Source organism: Pseudorca crassidens, chromosome 2, assembly GCF_039906515.1.
Source record: "Pseudorca crassidens isolate mPseCra1 chromosome 2, mPseCra1.hap1, whole genome shotgun sequence".
NCBI lineage: Eukaryota > Metazoa > Chordata > Mammalia > Artiodactyla > Delphinidae > Pseudorca > Pseudorca crassidens.
In genome coordinates, this window is record NC_090297.1 from 12,703,755 (window position 1) to 12,722,537 (window position 18,783).

At 44.5% G+C, this 18,783-nt stretch overlaps 1 protein-coding gene across 1 annotated transcript in view; it reads right to left on the reverse strand.

Moving 5' to 3' along the window:
• Window positions 1–11,997, reverse strand: part of SDHB (succinate dehydrogenase complex iron sulfur subunit B) — a 34,857-nt gene extending 22,860 nt beyond the window's left edge. The window contains exons 1-2 of the mRNA XM_067721960.1: window positions 11,770–11,997; window positions 1,727–1,854 (exon numbers count right to left, since the gene is read on the reverse strand). Of these exons, the coding sequence (XP_067578061.1) occupies window positions 1,727–1,854; window positions 11,770–11,841 (200 nt within the window). The 5' untranslated portion in view covers window positions 11,842–11,997. The remainder of the gene's footprint in view (window positions 1–1,726; window positions 1,855–11,769) is intronic.
• Between the last annotated feature and the right edge of the window lie 6,786 nt (window positions 11,998–18,783).

Below are 18,783 nucleotides of genomic sequence, written 5' to 3' on the forward strand. Positions count from 1 at the left end.
GCCCGTGCACTGCGATGAAGAGTGGACCCCGCTTGCCGCAACTAGAGAAAGCCCTCGCACAGAAATGAAGACCCAACACAGCTAAAAATAAATAAATAAATATTAAAAAAAAAAAACAAACAAAACATGCAAAAACCGTTTATTTATCCAAGCAACACCCTATACTTCCAAGTGTCAACTCCCTTCCAGTGTCTGCCTGCTTTGGTCACTCTCCTGTGCCTTCAGGTCATTGCTTCTTATATTTATCTTATAAACCAGAGTGTACAGTTATTATTTGTTGAAGGGTTAGTATGAGGGAAACTATTCTGCCATTACTGGAAGTAAACGCAATCACTTTAAATTTTATCGTTAAGAACAGAGTTATGAATTTAACTCTTCCAGTTTTAATCACATTCTGTAGTTTTAATTTGCAATGTTTTTATTTTCTAAGTATCTGATAATAATATTTTTATTATTCCTTAATCAAGTAGTTATTTAAAAGAGTGCTTTAAATTTCCAAGTAATTAGGGTTTTTTTGTTCTTAATATGAATTTTTAGTTTTATTGTATTACGGTCAGAACACGTGGCCTGTACAATTTCCCTTTCTTTGAATTTTATTAATAATTTTTGGTTGCTGAATATTTGATAATTTTGTCTGAGAAGAAGATTATATATCAATTAACTCTATCTTATTAAAAGAGTTTGTGTGTTGATAGAGTTTAAAAAAAGCATTTAAAGTACCTGTGGTTTTCAAACAATTTTTTTGGTGCCATAGAAGCTTTTGTTCAAAAGAAATACTTACTCATTTACAAATAAAACAGATCATAAAACAAAACAGCGCTGGTTCTACTTGGGAGGTGGAGATGTGGAGTGGTGGGAAGCTAGAGCACAGCCCACTAGATTCTTCTTTCCTTTTGGCTACCTGTGGAGATTCTTTAAAGATGGAAGAGGAGTGGTTCAGGACTGGTAATGTGAAGGACTCAACGTGCTGTTGCTGGCTTTGAAGATGTGCACTATGAGCCAAGGAATACAGTTTCTCTAAAAACTGGGAATGGCTCTCAGCTTTTATCCAACAAGAAAACAGGGACCTCGGTCTTACAACCATAAGGAACTAAATTCTGCCAACAGCTCGAAGGAGCAGAAAACGGATTCTCTAGTCTCCAGAAAGGAACACAGCCTGCTGACACCTTGATTTTAGTCACGAAAACTTTACCAGACTTCTAACCTACAGAACTATAAGATAATAAATCTATGTTGTTTTAAGCCACTAAGTTTGCGGCAATTATTACGACAGAAACAGAAAACTAATACATAAGTATGGATCATTTTTAATATTTAAACTATACCCTATCTTGGCCTATCACCATTCCAGCCAAGTTTACACCGCTTATCACTGTTACAGAATACACAGGTCCATATACATATATTAACATAAAAACATTGAGTATTTTAAAATTGCTAATGTGTTAATGACTTCAGATACTATGCATAATGCCATCTCTGTCAGTATTCCTAGAAACTGTTATGCTTTGATTTGCAGGAAGGAAACGAATTTTGTAAAAGTTGTTCTTCTTGGTATTATGTTTTTCAATCAGGTATCTACCTTGTTTTAAAAATAGATGATAAATTCCAGAGCCATTGGATAATCTGTTTTTAAACCTTCCAAGGATGGGAAAAGCATGTCCCTGAAATAGATCAAGAGCTCACCTTCATTTATCAAATACCTAGCTTTCAGAGAGATACTCACTTATTCAAATCAATTTCGTAAGTTTGCATATGAGGTTTATCTCCAGTCTTGTCTGGGTCCCATCGATAGATGGCAAATTTCTTGATTCGGGGAGCTGTGGCTGCAGCTGTCTGGGCCCCACGGCAGGCCTGAAATTTAAAAAGTTCACAAGAAGGAAAAAAAAATCATTAAAAATGCAAGATAAGTCCTTCATTTAGTTGCCACTATAAACTGCAATACTGGATACAAACCCACACATTACTGACACAGTCTTGGAATAGGCAGTCATCCAATATCCAACACACAATACTAAGTACCTGTAATATGCCAGACATGGTGCTGGGGGCTGGTGAAATGGTGCTTAATAAAACAGACATAGCCTTTGCCCTTATAGAATCTACTTTGTAGTGAACAAGAAATGAAATATTCACAATAAAGTGTAGAGAGGGAAGAATGCAGCAGAGACTTGCACTAGTCTAAGTGGTCGGGGAAGGCTCTATAAATGATACTTAAGCTGAGGCTTGATGTATAGGGATGAAGGGGAAGGAGAACAGGGTGTTATAAACCTAGGAACAACACATGTAGAGGCCCGGGTGGGGGAGAGCACAGGCACCTGTGAGGACAGAGAGAAGTCCACTGTAAAGCAGGGTGACTTGACAAGGGATGGAAGAGCGGCAGACTCAAGGAAGTTAAGAAAGACTTGTAAGTTTTCATTTTATCCTAAGAGCAATAAGAAGCTAATAAAAATGTTTCAGGTGGGTGACACAATCATTTTTCTTTTTGAGAAGAACATCACTGGCTTACAAAGGAAGAATTGTCACGTGACATCTGGGGAAACCAGTTAGAAAGCCACTGCAGTTGTCAAAATGAGATGCTGGTGTTTTTAGATTAGGTGTCTTAGTCTGGGCCATTGTAAAAAAATCCAAAGACTGGGTGGTTTAAACAACAATCATTTACTTCTCACAGTTTTGGAGGCTGGGAAGCCCAAAATCAAGGTGTCAGCAGATCTGATGTCTAGTGAGGACCTTCTTGGTTTGCAGAGAGCTACATTCCTGCTCTATCTTCGCATGTTGGAAAGGGATCTCATGTCTTTTCCTCTTTTTATAAAGGCATTAATCCCATCATACAGGTCCTACCCTCATGACCTAATTTAACCCTAATTCCCTCTCATAGGCCCCATTTTCAAATACTACCACAGTGGGGATTAGGGCTTCCACATATGAATTTTGGAGGAACACAAACATTCCATCCATAGCATTATGGCAGGAAACAAGATAAAGAATATTGTATCTTAAAATAAATTTAGGGAACTAACAAACAGCTGAGACCTGCTCTCTCTGATGATTCTGTTCCATCTCCTGGGCACTTACAGTCCCTGCCAGTGGGTTTCACACAGCGAGCCAAGGAATCCTAGAGTGCCACCCAAGGGCTGCCGGGATAGGATAAGGTTAAGAGGGTAGGCCTGACTTCCCTCACTCCTTCAGCCAGAACAGCCTCCCCATAAAAACATATTTGCAAAAAGGGTGCTGTTGCTCAAAAAAAAGTTTTATATTTAAGTTTATACTCATTAAAAAAAACACTATTATTGCCTGGCACCAAATTAAATGCTTTATATTAATTACTCCATTGAATCTTCATTTTAAAGATGAGAAAAATGAGGCTCTGAGATCAAGTGATGGGCCCATGATTACAGAGCTGGTGAGTGGAGCCAGGATTGGAACCCAGGTCTGTCTGTCTGTCTCCAGAACCCATGTTCCTAAACACTGTACTATTCATTTGTGAACATTCTCAGGTCTCTTCTTGGTGCCGTTTTCTTCTCTTTACGTCTTAACTCCTTAAGGGCAGGTGTATTAGTTCGGGTTCTCCAGAGAAACAGAACCAATGGTGTATACATATATATACACATATAGGAAAAGAGATTTATTATAAGGAATTGGCTCACGTGATTACAGGGGTAACAAGTCTCAAGATCTGCAGGTGGCAAGCTGGAGAGCCAATGGTATAGTTCTAGTCCAAAGGCCAGCAGGCTCAAGACCCAGGAAGAGTCGTTATTTCAAGTCCAAAGGCAAGAAAAAAAATCAGTGTCTTAGTTTGAAAGCAGTCAGGCAGGAGGAACTTCCTCTTATTCGAAGGAGGGTCAGCCTTTTGTTCTACTGAGGCCTTCAGTTGATTGGATAAGGGAGGGTAATGTGCATTACTCAGTCTATCAATTTTTTAAATTTAATTAAAAATTTTTAATACAATTTTATTTTTTTACTTTATTTTCTGGTTGCGCTGTGTGGCTTGTGGGATCTTAGTTCCCCAACTAGGGATTGAATGCCGGTCCTCGGCAGTGAAAGCGCAGAGTCCTAACAACTTACTGTATACAGTAGGTCCCCTACATAAGAACCTTCAAGTTACAAACTTTCAAACGTGCGAACGTGCATCTGGTTCCAGCAAGGAACCATCTCCCACCTCCTCTCCCTCCTCCCGTCAGTAATTCTTCTTGTCTGTTCACTCGATGCCAGCCCCTGTACACCAGCTGTTATACTGTACTACTGTACTTTTAAGGTACTGTACTGTAAGATTAAAAATGTCTTCATCTTTTGTGTTTGTTTTTTATGTATTATTTGTGTGAAAAGTATTACAAACCTATTACAGTACAATATAGCCGATTGTGTTAGTTGGGTACCTAGGCTAACTTTGTTGGACTTACGAACAAACCGGACTTACGAACGCGCTCTCGAACGGAACTTGTTCGTATGTAAGGGACTTAACTGTAATGCTAAGCTGCCCCCATCCCATAGTTCTTGAAGCCCTTTTGCATTTAGGCAGATGAAACAAGGTCTCAACAAGTCCTGCTGAGCTTCCACTATGGTGATGAGGGATCCTGCCAGTCCAAAGAGCATTTATAAGTTGAAGATAGAAATATTCAGATGGTATTCCAGGCCAGCTATTTCTCTTATACACTGTTAAAGAAAGTAAAAACTCTTAAGGTTAACTGAGTAATTACAAGAAATGCAATGGAGTTTATTACTTGCTGGCAAAAACCGCCCCAAATTAAGTGAAGCTGAAAATATCAGCTCTCAGCATAAAAGAAGAGAATATATGAAGAAAATGAAAGTGAAGGTGAGGATGAAAGCTGTATTTTATCTTATCACCAAGCTGGCTAAGATCCTTAATAAAAGGAAAGTCATTTCTGCAAATGAACACTCTTCACTAGGGGCTCCAATGTGAAATGACAGGAACGTTTGGCTAATGCCACCTTGTGGTGTTTAAGAGGAAGTGGAGGAAGTGAAAAGATTCCTGAAGACATTATTATTATTTTTTTTTGGCCGCGCTGCATGGCTTTCGGGATCTTAGTTGCCCGGAACCTGCAACCTCGGCAGTGAAAGCGTGGAATCCTAATCACTGGACCACCAGGGAATTCCCTCTTGAAGATATTAGCTCCAGCCGCTTTCGCTTGCTTAACACACCCCCTTTTTTGTTTTTGTTAGATTTAATGAGGTATATTCATTACAATAAAATTCACTAATTTTAAGTGTATAATTTGGTGAGTTTTGATAAAGTTATATAACTTCTACCACAATTATGACAGAATATTTCCATTCAGAAAGTTCTCTAGTGTTTCTCTGCAGTCAGCACTCTCTCCCTACCCCTGGCAATTGATCGGCTTTCTATCACTACAGATTTGCCTCTTATAGAATTTCACATACATGCCATGTGACAATACATCTTGAGTCTAGCTTCTTTCACTCAACACGATGCTCTGAGACTCATTCACGTTGTTGCATATACCCATAGATTTGTTAGTTTTTTAAATTACACTTCTCATTTGGAAATAACTGTAGAATCACATGCATTTATAAGAAATAATACTGAGATCCCGTGTACTCTTCACTCAGTTTCCCCCAGTGGTAACACTGTACAGAACTACAGCACAGTATCATAACCAGAGTATTACCACTGATATAGACCAGGTACAGAACATTATTTCCAGCCCGGCAAAGATCCGCTCTTTTACAGCCACAGCCATGCCCCTCAGGCCTCCCATTCCTACTCCTTCACCCCTAGCAATCACTAATCTGTTACATTTCTGTAATTTTGTCATTTTAAGAATGTTATATAATGTAATCATCTCATACGTAATTTTGGGAGACTGGCTTTTTTTCCATTCAGCACAACTCTCTAGAGACTCAGCCAAGTTATGTGCCTCAACAGTCTTTCTTTTTATTACCACGTAGTGTTCCATGGTCTGATGCACCTCAGTTTGTTAAGCCATTCACCCACTGAAGGATATGCAGGTTGTTTCCAGGTTTGGGCTATCATGAATACAGTTTAATGAACATTTGTGGACAAGTTTCTGTGTGAACATAAGTCTCCATTTCTCTAGGATAAATGCCCAGGAGTGTAATTGCTGGGTTGTATGGTAGTTATATGTTTAACTTTTTAAGAAACTGCTCAACTGTTTCCCAGAGTGGGCAGCTGCTATGCCTGAGGCAGGTAGTAGGGGGAAAGGGATAAAATGCCTTTAAAAAATATACAGGGGGGCTTCCCTGGTGGCGCAGCGGTTAAGAATCTGCCTGCCAATGCAGGGGACACAGGTTCGAGCCCTGGTCTGGGAAGATCCCACATGCCGCAGAACAACTAAACCCGTGAACCACAACTACTGGGCCCACGCTCTAGAGCCCGCGAGCCACAACTACTTAGCCCACGAGCCACAACAAGCCCATGCGCCTAGAGCCTGTGCTCCGCAACAAGAGAAGCCACCGCAATGAGAAGCCCGCGCACCGCTACAAAGAGTAGCTCCCGCTTGCCACAACCAGAGAAAGCCTGCGATCAGCAACGAAGACCCAATGTAGCCAAAAAAAAAAAAAAAAAAAAAAATTAAAACAAACAAAAACCCCACACAACAGAATATCTGAAGGCGATAAAGCCCAACATAAGTTTTGGGGTACCCCAAAGTGTCACTAATTTTTTTCCAAAACAATTTAAATTCATTTTGAGTTTTGTACACAACGTATTTTATACAACATTTGGTGGGGTAAGGGGGGGCTAAAAGGAATGAAGAGAGAAGATACTGAAATCAAAATGGCCAGGGCAGGTTGTGGTTCTAAAAGTGATGGAACTTTGTTCACCTTGAGGGCTGAACTAAGAGTTAATCCACAGGATTATGGGAGCTGTGATTAAAACAACATTCCCCAAACAAAGAAATCTAAAAATTTGTTCTGTAGGTGTCTATGTAGTAGAAAGTAATAATAATAGCTTTCATCACTCAGCCCTTACCACGTGCCAGATGTCATACTAAGTTATGTCTAATCTTTACAACATCTCTATGAGGAAAGCTTTTTATTCTTAATTAAAAAATGAGAATAAGGTCATATAACAGAAGAGCCAGTATTCAAACATAGGTCATCTGACTCCAAAGTCCAACCTTTTAGCTGCTATATAGTGGTGAAAATGCAAATCCAAAACAGAACAGCACAAAAAGATAATTCCTCTCCCCCAAAAGATCCACAGAGCAAAAGTTTTTACTCTACTTATACAATCAGCAAGATTTTAGGCGGTAGTTGGTCCAGACATAGTCATTCACTTATTTGTTCAACTACTATGCTCCAGGGACTGTTCTGGGCTTTGGGGGAATCAAGGACCAAACAGACATACATCCCAGTCCTGTGCAGCTTACACAGTGATTGGAGGAGACGCACACAAATAAAACCTATAGTTTGTCAGGTGGTGATAAATGCCATGATGGGGGTGGAGGGAGGGGTAGAAGGGGAATAGGGATCCTGGAGACAACTCTAAATGGGGTGGCCAGGGAAGACTTCACTGAAAAGCTGACACTTGAGCAAAGACCCAAAGGAGGTGAGTAAGCAAGCCACACATAAATCTAGGGGAAGAGCACAGAACGCAGAGCGAGCACGGAGCACAAAGATCTTCAGGTGGGAATGTGTCTGAGGAGAAACGAGGCGCCGGTGGTAGCTGAGAATGGAGTGAGTGAGAGGGACAGGAACAGGAGAGGAAATCAGGACGTTAATGGAAGAAACAGACCACGCAGGGCCTTCGAAGGACTTTTGCTTCTACCCCGAGTAAGATGGGAAACTACTGGAAGGTTCTGAGAAGAGGAGTGACAAAGACAAGTTTTGAAAGGATCATGTTGTCTCCTGTTTTGAGAACCAACTGTAGAGGTGCAAAGATGAAAGCAAGAAAAGCAGGAAGTAACTGCGATAATCAGCTAAGAGATGATGATGGCTTGAACGAGGCTGGTGGCTGTGGAAATGGTGAAAAGCAGTTAGTTTTTAAATACACTTTAAGAAGGAACTGACAGATTTGCTTACAGATTGGGAGTGAGGCAAAGAGTAAGGATGACTCCAAAGTTTTTGGCCCAAGCCACGTGAAGGATGAAGTTGCCATCAACTGCGATGGGAGGGAAAGTTGGTGTGTGTGGCAGGATTTTGGTTTTAGGCAAGCAAAGTTTATTAAATATCCATGAGGAGATTTTGAGAACATAGTTGGGTGGCCATCTGAATCTGAAGATTTGGGGTGAAGTCTGGGCTGGAGACATAAATTTAGGAGGTTTCTAAAGCCCAAAGGAGTGTCTATAAAGACAAGGCCTAAGGACTGAGCCACAGCATTTAGAATTTGGGGCAAAAAGGAGAAATCAGCAGAGGGAGACAGAAAGAACTGCCAACGTGCAAGGGGGAAAACCTGAAGCCTGGGATGTCCTGGGAGTCAGGCCAAAAAAAGTGTTTTGAGGAGGGAGTGAACAATATGCTTCAGAGAGCCAAGTACCATGAGAACTGAGGACTGACATTGGATTTAATAAAGCCAAGGTCACTGGTGACCCTGACCCAAGTACTTTCCGTGAAGTGGTAAGTGTGAAAAGTCTGACTGGAATAGGTTCATGGGAAGATGTGGGGAGATGAACTGTGGTCAGCGAGTTTAGACACCTCTTGAGACATTTTTCTATAAAGATGAGTGGAGAACTGGGGTGGTGGCTGGATCCAGCTTTTCTTTGTTTTTTTTTTTAAGACGGAAGAAATTACACCATGCTGTGTGCTGCTGCTGCTGATCCAACAGAGAAGGAAAACCTGGTAAGGCAGGGGAGAGGGGAGACTTTCTGGAGAGCTATCTTTGCCTCTTTATTTTTTCACATACAAATCTTGTGGGGTCTTAGTTCCCTGACCAGGGATTGAACCCATGACCCCTGCAATGGAAGCGTGGAGTCTTAACCACTGGACGGCCAGGGAATTCTCATGGAGAGCTATCTTTTTTTTAAAAAGATAAATTTATATATTTATTTTATTTTATTTTTTATTTTTGGCTGTGTTGGGTCTTTGTTGCTGCACGTGGGCTTTCTCCAGTTGTGGTGAGCCGGGGCTACTCTTCATTGCAGTGCACGGACTTCGCACTGTCGTGGCTTCTCTTGCTGCAGAGCATGGGCTCTAGGTGCGCAGGCTTCAGCAGTTTGGCAAGTGGGCTCAGCAGTTGTGGCGCACAGGCTTAGTTGTTCCGGGGCATATGGGATCTTCCCGGGCCAGGGCTTGAACCCATGTCCCTTGCATTGGCAGGAGATTCTTAACCACTGAGCTGCCAGGGAAGCCCTGGAGAGCTATCTTTGAATAAGCAGTGGGACAGAGAGCACGAGTGAAGGGCAGCCAGTGGAGTGCTGCCGACTGTCCCACAGTAACAGGCAGAAAAGGAGGATATACAGGAGGAAGTGGGGAGGTAGGCAAAAATTTGAGTTTTTTTTCTTTGTAGCCTGTCCGGAAATTTATACCACAAACCCATGACCAAGGTGGCGGGAGCGGGGGGGGGGGGGGGGGGTGGTCCTTCAAAAGCATTTCTACCTCAATCTACAAAACTAGTGAGTATTCAAGGCTTAGCGCACCTTTGTAAGAAATCTTGGATAAGATGAAACCCACAGTTTATAATTTAAGGGAAGAAGCAAGATCATCAACAACTGGACTGAAACCAGACGGAGGATGAGAAGGGGGAATTCTGGATCATGCTGAAGGCAGCTTGTTATGTCCCTAGGAAATCTTCCTTAAGGAGCAGGCTTGGAGCTAGATGCGTGAGTGGCATGGGTCCAAATCCAAGCTCTACCACTTAGTAGCTGGATGTTCTTTGGCAAATTACTTAACCTTTCTGATTTTATTTCCTCTTTTGTAAGAAGGTTGGGAGTATTAAAATCTACCTCATAGGATTAACTAGAGGGCCAAGTTTCTAGCATGGCTCAGAAAATAAGTTCTGCTTTTTAGTATTGGCAACCGTACCAGTTCTCGTATTATTCTGATTGGCAGATAGGTATCCTACGCCCTGCCAGTGCTAGGAGCAATGATATACACAACTGAAAGTAGGTGGTAATTGCCTTCAAGGAATACAGAGTCTAGACGAAGAAATGAGGCAACAACACAAACAACAGTTAATACATTACAGTTAAATACAGGCAGAACTGTGGTTCGGTGGTGCAAACTAAATAAAAGGAATTCAGAAGAGAAATCCTACTGTGTCCTAGACTCCTAGGAACCTGAATGTACCCAGAGCTAATACACCAAGCTCATTACTTTTTAGGTGGCTTTTGTGGGTCTGAATGCATATTCCTACAAGGGGGTGCATGTGTGTGGGAATCTTCTATTTTCTCTGCCCTCAGGAGGCCCTACAATGGCCTCACTTGGAATTGCAACACTGACCTATGAAACCAGCCTTTCCTATAATTCATGCTTGGAAGAGGGACCTGAGCTTTAGTACTCACTCTCATTGGTGGGGTTCTCACAACTTAATTGCCTGCTCAGCAGCTATAAAAGGAACTGGTAAAAATGTCGTTACCAATCACCAATTTAATGTTCAGAGGGCACCAGCTTGAGGTTCTGGTAGGCAGTCCTCTTTCTCAGCCCTGCTTCTCAGGGAGACTGTAAAATGACTCGTCTAAGTTCACGTATAGCATAGTGGAAAGAGCTAGCATTAGAAGATGGGCCATATGCACGGTGCTGCGCAGCCAGAGCAGTTTCTTAAGATGAGACGTATTCTCATGGGAGTGCAAGAAGAGGAGAGGACCGAATATTTCTTGTACACCTACCATGTGCCCAGATCTGTGCTAGGAGTTTTTCACACATTATGTTCAAAACACTGAGTTTAGGTCCTGGAACAACTGGTTCTTGGCTGCGATATTTTTGAGCAAGTAAAAAAATCTTCTTTCTGGGGCCTCAGTTTTCAAATCTCTAAAAAGGAAGTTAGAATTCTTGCTCACCCACCTTACAGGGTTTTTTCAGGAGCCCAGAGGAGGAAAAAAGATTTGAAAGATATTTGTAATACCTCAGTCCCTGATATACACAGATTGCAATAGCAGTTTCCCTTCCCCTTCTACCTGTTTCCATTTAGAATGCAGATCAGAAGTGTGTAGTTTCCTGACAATACAAGGGGCGCGGAGGAAACGTATCAATGCACCCGCAATAATATAAACAAGAGCAGTGCCAAGCTCTGTACCTGTGATCCAAGCCCAAACTCTGTCGGTATTATGATACGTCCTTTACAGACAGGGATACTGAGAGGATGACGCTGCTTTAAGGAACCCAGATAGATCCTCAGGGGGCTGAGTGGATTTTCCTCCGTTTCTCCCTTCCCCTCTTTACTGAGCCCTCAACCTTTGCACCCCGGAGGAGTGCCTCGCCTCCCAGTCCCAACCTTCACGCTCCGGCGGTTCTTTCTCAGAGGGGATGGTTTGGTGGCAGAAAAAGGGCTTGGCGTTCAAATGTTTGGACTCGAATTCTGCTTCCAAGCCAGTCGTCACTCGCTCGCCATGTGACCTTGGGCAATTCAAGTCCCCTCTCTAAACTTCTTTTTTATTCTTATGTCTAAAAAAGTCCTCTCCGCCCAGACCAACTCACAGGCTGCAGAGAGGTGCAGAATGATAACCAGCAGGTATGCTCCCGTCCAAAATCAGAGCCCTGAGCAAACGGGAGCTGGTATCCTCCTCCCTGAGGCCTGGCCCTGTGCTCCCCTCAATCTCCTCCGCCGCCCCCTCAACTGCAAGCCATCTCTGTGACTTTCATCCCTGCCCTTCCCACTCCAGAGCCGAAGCTCACCTGCAGGCAGGCTCTGCCAAGGGTTGTGGCCGGGAACCGGCGCCTCAAGGAGACTGCGACCACCGCCGCCATCTTGGATCCTGACGTCGAGCCCCACCCCTTAACCCCTGTCACTCTCCGCCGGCGTCCCGCCGAGCACCGCGGCACCGAGCCAGGATCCACCGAGGACCCGCTAGCCGCGCAGGAACCACCGAGTGGGAGGCGGCTTCCGTTTTTCTGAGGGGGAGGAGGGAAGGAGGAGAAAGCCAACAAGAGCGTGCGCAGTTGCGGTGGGCTCAGCGCATGCCCACTTGGCTTCCCGCGTTGGAAGGTGACCTTCCTCAAGGAAGGGGGCGGAGTCTGAAAAGGAGGGCAGTGGAAAGGGGTGGGACAAAGAGCATGATGGGGCGGAGCCATCTAATACAAGTCTTAATCCGATTTTTTTTTTTTTTTTTCGGTACGCGGGCTTCTCACTGTTGTGGCCTCTCCCGTTGCGGAGAACAGGCTCCAGACGCGCAGGCTCAGCGGCCATGGCTCACGGGCCCAGCCGCTTCGCAGCATGTGGGATCTTCTCGGACCGGGGCACGAACCTGCGTCCCCTGCATCGGCAGGTGGACTCTCAACCACTGCGCCACCAGGGAAGCCCCTTATCCCGATTTTAACCCCTTTCTTCCTGAACATTTATCAATCAATCACGTCACTCAACTCTGTCGCTGAGTTCTGTCAGACACAGTGCGGTTTGCCTGAGACTGTCCAGGTTTCAACACTCCCACATCCTGAGAACCCCCTTAGTGGCGGGCAAATCAGGGGGGTTGGTGAATGAACCGCGGGGACTTCAAAGATGACCGGCAGAAGTGTCATTCATTCATTCATTCATTCTGATCTCTGGTGGCCTCCGCCTTGCAGCGGCTTGAAAGAGGGTTTCAGTTCCTGGCCAGTGATTGAGGTTAGGTCGCAGCGGTGAGAGCACGAAAACTAGCCACTAGACCACTGGTCAGTGGCAAGGCCTTGTTTCTTCAGCTTTGCAGAAAAAGAATTCCCACAAAGACAGAAAGTAGTGAAACAAGTAAAGTGTTTATTAGGAGAAAAAAAAGAGTACAGTACGTGTGGCTAGATACACGGGTGGACTCATAGAGAGAATCGCACCCTTTTGGTTTGAATCACTTTTATGGGGCATTTCTTCCGGGTTTCCTTTGATTAGTCATCTTGCTTTGCCTGGTTCTGAGTCGGTATTTGGTATATCTCAGGGTCCTCCCCTGTGTGCGTGCACATCTCTTAGCCAAGATGGATTGTAGTGAAGAGGCCTATGGGTACTTCACATCACTTACTATGAGGTGGCGCTCCCCTCCTCCCTTTTTGACCTCCAAGGAGCCTTTCTTTTTTCTTTTTTTTTTTTTTGCGATACGTGGGCTTCTCACTGTTGTGGCCTCTCCCATTGCGGAGCACAGGCTCTGGACGCGCAGGCTCAGCGGCCATGGCTCACGGGCCCAGCTGCTCTGCGGCATGTGGGATCTTCCCGGACCGGGGCACGAACCCGTGTCCCCTGCATCGGCAGGCGGACTCTCAAACACTGTGCCACCACGGAAGCCCCCAAGGAGGCTTTCTGCACATGTGTAGTTGAGGAGGTCTCCCTGATTCCAAGAATGAGGAATAGGTGGTCTTTTATCTCTTATCTGGTCAGGGCCCAACTCCTCCATCATCCTGTTTTTATGGAGTTTCTGCTATTATGGAGTTTCTGTCCACAGAGGAGAAACTGTTCAGCCTGGGGCCCATCTATCTCCTGCCTCAATTCATTTGTTTGTTCGTTCCTTCGTTTGTTCAAAAATCTGCTTGGAGCACCTATTATGTGCCAGGAGCTGGGGTGCTACAGTGTGTGAAGCCAGGCGTGGTTGCTGCCCTCACTGAATTTACTCTCAAATAGGCAAGCAACTGGACGATTGCAATACAGTAAGCTCTGCTCTGTAAAAGAGGGGCGAGAAGGGAACCAGGCCCTTCATGGCTTAGGCATTTAGTGTCAGAAACCATTTCTTGAACACCTGCTATGTACCAGACGTTATGATCCATCATCTTACATAATCCCCACAACAGTCCTATGAAAGTGTTGTGTGTGTGAGTGTGTTTTTTTTTAAATTACTTTTTACTGGAGTATAGTTGCTTTACAATATTGTGTTAGTTTCTGCTGTGCAGCAAAGCAAATCAGTTATACATATATATATATCCACACTTTTTTTAGATTTCCTTTCCATTTAGATCACCACAGAGCATTGAGTAGAGTTCCCTGTGCTATACAGTAGGTTGTGTGACTGTGTTTTAAGGCTCCATTTCAGTCATCTCAGCTGCTTTTCCCAGACCCCTGCTTAGTTCATCTCAGACCTGGGACCTGGGACCTGAGACCCTTTTCTGCAGTGCTTGTACCTGGACAAATGGCTCCTGGAGCAACAAAATATAAAGAAACTATAAGGGACTAAAAATAACTGCATTCATGTGCAGTTTGGGCAAATGATGGACAACAAGATACAAAAAGACCAAAAACCTAACTGCCACTTCTGAAGAGCCGGGAGCAAAAGCAGGGTACCGCCCATGCCCTCCGCACACACCACCACCAAAGGGGAGGACAGATCCCCTAAGCCACCCCCCTGGCCTGACCCCTGGACACACCCCAACCCAGCTCACCCCTCCTCAGTGAGCCAGCAAGGGAACCTGTAACTTGTTCTCACTCCCCACTGTTGCAGCAGGAGCCCCAATAAAGCCTTGCCTGAATTTCTTGTCTGGCCTTTTATCAATTTCTATTAAGGAGGCCAAGAACACTGATCGGTAACAACTCTGGGGGCTTGATTACCTTGGGCAGGTGTGGCCTCTGTCTTCCAAGTCACATGGTCTCTTCAGTCACCTCCCGCAGTTCATGTAGTTAGCTAACTTTGCAGGTACCTGTGTTTCCCAGGATGATGTTTTTCCTTCTCTGCCCACTTGTTTTTCACATATGAAAGGCAGGTTTTTATTTTCCTTTTCTTTATTTATTTAATAAATTTATTTATTTATGTTTTATTTTTGGCTGCGTTGGGTCTTCGTTGCTGTGTGCGGACTTTCTCTAGTTGCGGCGAGCGGGGGCTACTCTTCGTTGCGGTGCGCGGGCTTCTTATTGCGGTGGCTTCTCTTGTTGCGGAGTATGAGCTCTAGGTGTGCGGGCTTCAGTAGTTGTGGCTCGCGGGCTCTAGAGCACAGGCTTCAGTAGTTGTGGCATACGGGTTTAGTTGCTCCACGGCATGTGGGATCTTCCCGGACCAGCGCTCGAACCCGTGTCCCCTGCATTGGCAGGTGGAGTCTTAACCACCGCGCCACCAGGGAAGTCCAAGAAAGGCGCCTTTTTATTTTTTTATATATATATTTTAAATATTTATTTTAATTTATTTGGCTGCACTGGGTCTTAGTTGCAGCACATGGGATCTTCATTGCCGCATGCACGATCTTTGCCGCACGGGAGATCTTTAGTTGCGGCATGCAGGATCTAGTTCCCTGACCAGGGATCAAACCTGGGCCCCCTGCATTGGGAGCGTGAAGTCTTAGCCATTGGACCACCAGGGAAGTCCCTGAAAGGCACCTTTTTAAAACATTGAGGGAGTTTCCTGGTGGCCTAGTGGTTAGGATTCGGCACTTTCACTGCGAAGGCCAGGGTTCAGTCCCTGATCAGGGAACTGAGATCCTGCAAGCTGCGTGGCATGGCCAAAAGAAAAAAAAAATTGAGGTTATAGGTTATGTATAATATTATATAAGTTTCAGGTGTATGACACGATTCACAAAATTTAAAGGTTATGCTCCATTTATAGTTATTATAAAGTATTGGGTATATTCCCTGTATTGTACTGTACATCCTTGTAGCTTGTTTATTTTTCTTAGTAGTCTGTACTTCTTAATCCCCTACCCTTGTGAAAGGCACCTTTTTATATTCTTTGGCTTCCACACTCACATAATTTAGATGCTACTGGAGCAATTAAGGTGGCCAAATGAATTGGTGGATGAGGCTTAGTTTCTGGAGTCCTGGGCTAGATCTGCCATGTGGCCTCATTAGAGGAGGTGTGTAGTGAGGCCACAAGAAACAGCCAGGACCCCTGGGTCTAACCTTGAACCTTCCCCTGGAGACTGTGTGACCTTGGACTAGTCCCTCCCCATCTCCGGCCTATAGTTCCCTTGCCTGTATCATCAGGGTGTTGTGCCAGCTGATGTAAGATTCTGTGATTCACATGGCTGCCTTGGGGGGCTGCCTTGGGCGGCTGCCCTAGGGGTAACTGGTGACAGGGCTGTGGTCACCTTGACTTTTCACTGGGGCCGACCCCGCACTGGAATAGGGCTCCTCCAAGTCTGCCTCAAGGGGCTACTCAAATTGGATGAACTCATGGGAAGATTATCACCCTCCCTTGAAGTCCTCCTGGTTGCATTACCTTCTGAGATGAAGGAAGAGCGACCTCTCCTTCTGAGGGATGTGTTTCTAGAGAATTGGTCCTGTAGGCATTTGCAGGGTTCTTTCTTCTCAGAGGCAGATGCCACTCCTAGGTTAGTGACTACCCTTTTGCTTTGCCCAGTCACCTTGGAAAAAGCAGTCTGAGGCCAGCGGGAGTGAGACCTTGATTTATGGAGGTGCTCTTGGTGCCAATGGGCCCACGCGCCCTGCAGTCACATCATTCCTGGGCTTCATGGGGATTTGGGGAGCTCAAATTTATGGAGAAATAAATTCCTGGGCAGCTGTACCTCCGCCCTGAACTTTGGGATTCCAGAAAGGCACAGCTACAGGAGGACTTAGAGATTTTCATGGCCTGCTCCTGACATATCTTCCCAAGGTGTCTGTGATAAGACCCAAAGTTATTTGGTTTGTTTCCACTTGTCTAGCTAGTGAAGTACTGCTTTTCGCCGGTTAGCTAGAGGCTTTATGTTTATTCTGAACTCCATCACTCACAAAGGTGTTTACGTAAGCAATCTCCTTTAGTCCTCATAACAACTTTTTTGGGGGTTGGCATAACTAACTCCATTTTACAGACTTCAGCCTTTGGATAACGAGAAAGCTGAACAGTTATGGGTGGGGATCTTGCTTCAGGACCTCTTTCTTCTCCAAGGGCTGGAAATTAAAAATTAAAACCAAAAAGCATAGAATCAATTGTCATTTGTACACTCAACTATGTTTTGAGTGTCTTGTGATTTAGGGCAACCAGACTGTATTCCCTCCAGGCATAGGGCTAAGGAAAGTTGAATTTAGGGGGGAAATACCTGATGATTTTATAGCCTGGGAGAGTTTTGTCTCTGAGAAAAACTCACTCCACCCCAATAGATCCCTGTGCCGGGACTCAGGGGCCTTCTCATCCAAAATTCAGAATTTTATTTGCCTTCGACTAATGGGCCATCGTCTTCCATCTCTCTGGCTGACCCTCTCTCGTTTCCAGCCGTCTTCTGAGCATTCCCACCTGGGGTCCCAGTGGCCTCCAAGACTGGCCCCTCCTGTCTTGTCTCTCCCTGTGATAAAACCAGCTCTGCTCCCCTCCTTGTTCCTCACCTCCAAGCCTTTGCTCACTTCCATATTGGATCTGGGGTGCCATTTCCTCCTTTTCCATGTGGCCAGTTCCTCACCATTTAAGATTCAGCTCCAACTTTCTCCTCCCTAGGAAATCACTTCTTGTCCACCTCCATTGAAACATCCTCTGCATCTGCCATCCATGTACATAACACCTGGTTTAACAATTACCCATTTATATGTCTGTCTCCCCAGACTGTGGGCATTTTGAGGACATGGCCTATTCACTTTATTTTCCTTGTAGAACTTATTGCTATCTGCAATAAATTTGTTTTTAATTCTTTACGAATATATTTATCATCTGAACTTCTCACACCAGAGGTCAAGAACTATGTCTATCTTGTTCACTGTTGTGTCCCCAGAGTCTGGCACAGTGACCGGGCACCCAGAAGGTGGCCAGAAAACATTTAATGAATGAACAAGTGCGTCTTTGTCTCCAAAGTGCCTGGCTCGGGACCTAGCACATAGTAGGTATGTAGTCAGTATTGGTTGAAGGAAGGAGTAAATAAAAACAAAGGGTGAGCTGTCCCTGTTCCTTGTAGAAGGTGAAAAGAGAGATGGGGTTAAGGGTGGGTTGTTTGGGGAGAAGGGAGCCCAGTGGAGACCCAGGCAGCTTTAATCTCTGGGCCAGGACTAGTGCAAGGTGAGTGCACAGAATTTAAGATGGTCAAAAAACTCGGTTTATTAAGATAAGTAATATTTTAATGCACTATTAAAAAAATGCAAAAAAATTCATGACAAACAAAACATCAAAAAAAATTTTTTTTTTTTTAGCTTAAGTGGAGTAGATACTCCCATTTATGAAGTTCTTTACATCCAGACAACAGTTCTTTGGAGAGACAGTTATTATCACATTCATTCATCAAATGGTCACTGCGTGCCTCTGTGTGGCAGGCACTTTTCTAGGCATCAAGCATTCAGTGGTGAGCAAAGCAGACCAGTTCCTGACTTCACAGGCCTCAATACCCTTCTTTTCACTTAAAAGGAGTGGAAACCCCTAAAAGCTCACAGTCTGCCTCAAATCCTCCACGTCGTAAACGGCAGAACCAGTTCCCCTAAATCAGGAATTCTTAACTCGAAATCCGTGTTGGGTGCTCTTGTAACATTAAAACATCAAAATTTTAAGTAAAGGAAGTATTCTCCAAGAAAAACCAGAGAACTGAGTCAGTCAGGGGAACTGGGAGCAATCACCCTGGTTCCTTTTTGTCCTGGTGAAGACCAGCGTCTACTCTTCCTTTACTTATTTTTAGTAACTTCTCCATCTTATCTTAGTCTTGCTAACCCCTGTTTGTTTCCCTGAAGTTAGCGTTAGAGACCTTTTAGGATACGTCAAGAGGTTTGGGTGCCTTTGCAGGGACCAGAGTGAAGGAAGGAGTGAGCCTGGGCGGGCAGGAATGGTGGAGGAAACCGACGGTGGTGATCACAGCCCAGGCCTCCGCCTGGTCCAGCCCTCTGATCTATGGGGGGTGGGGGGAGGT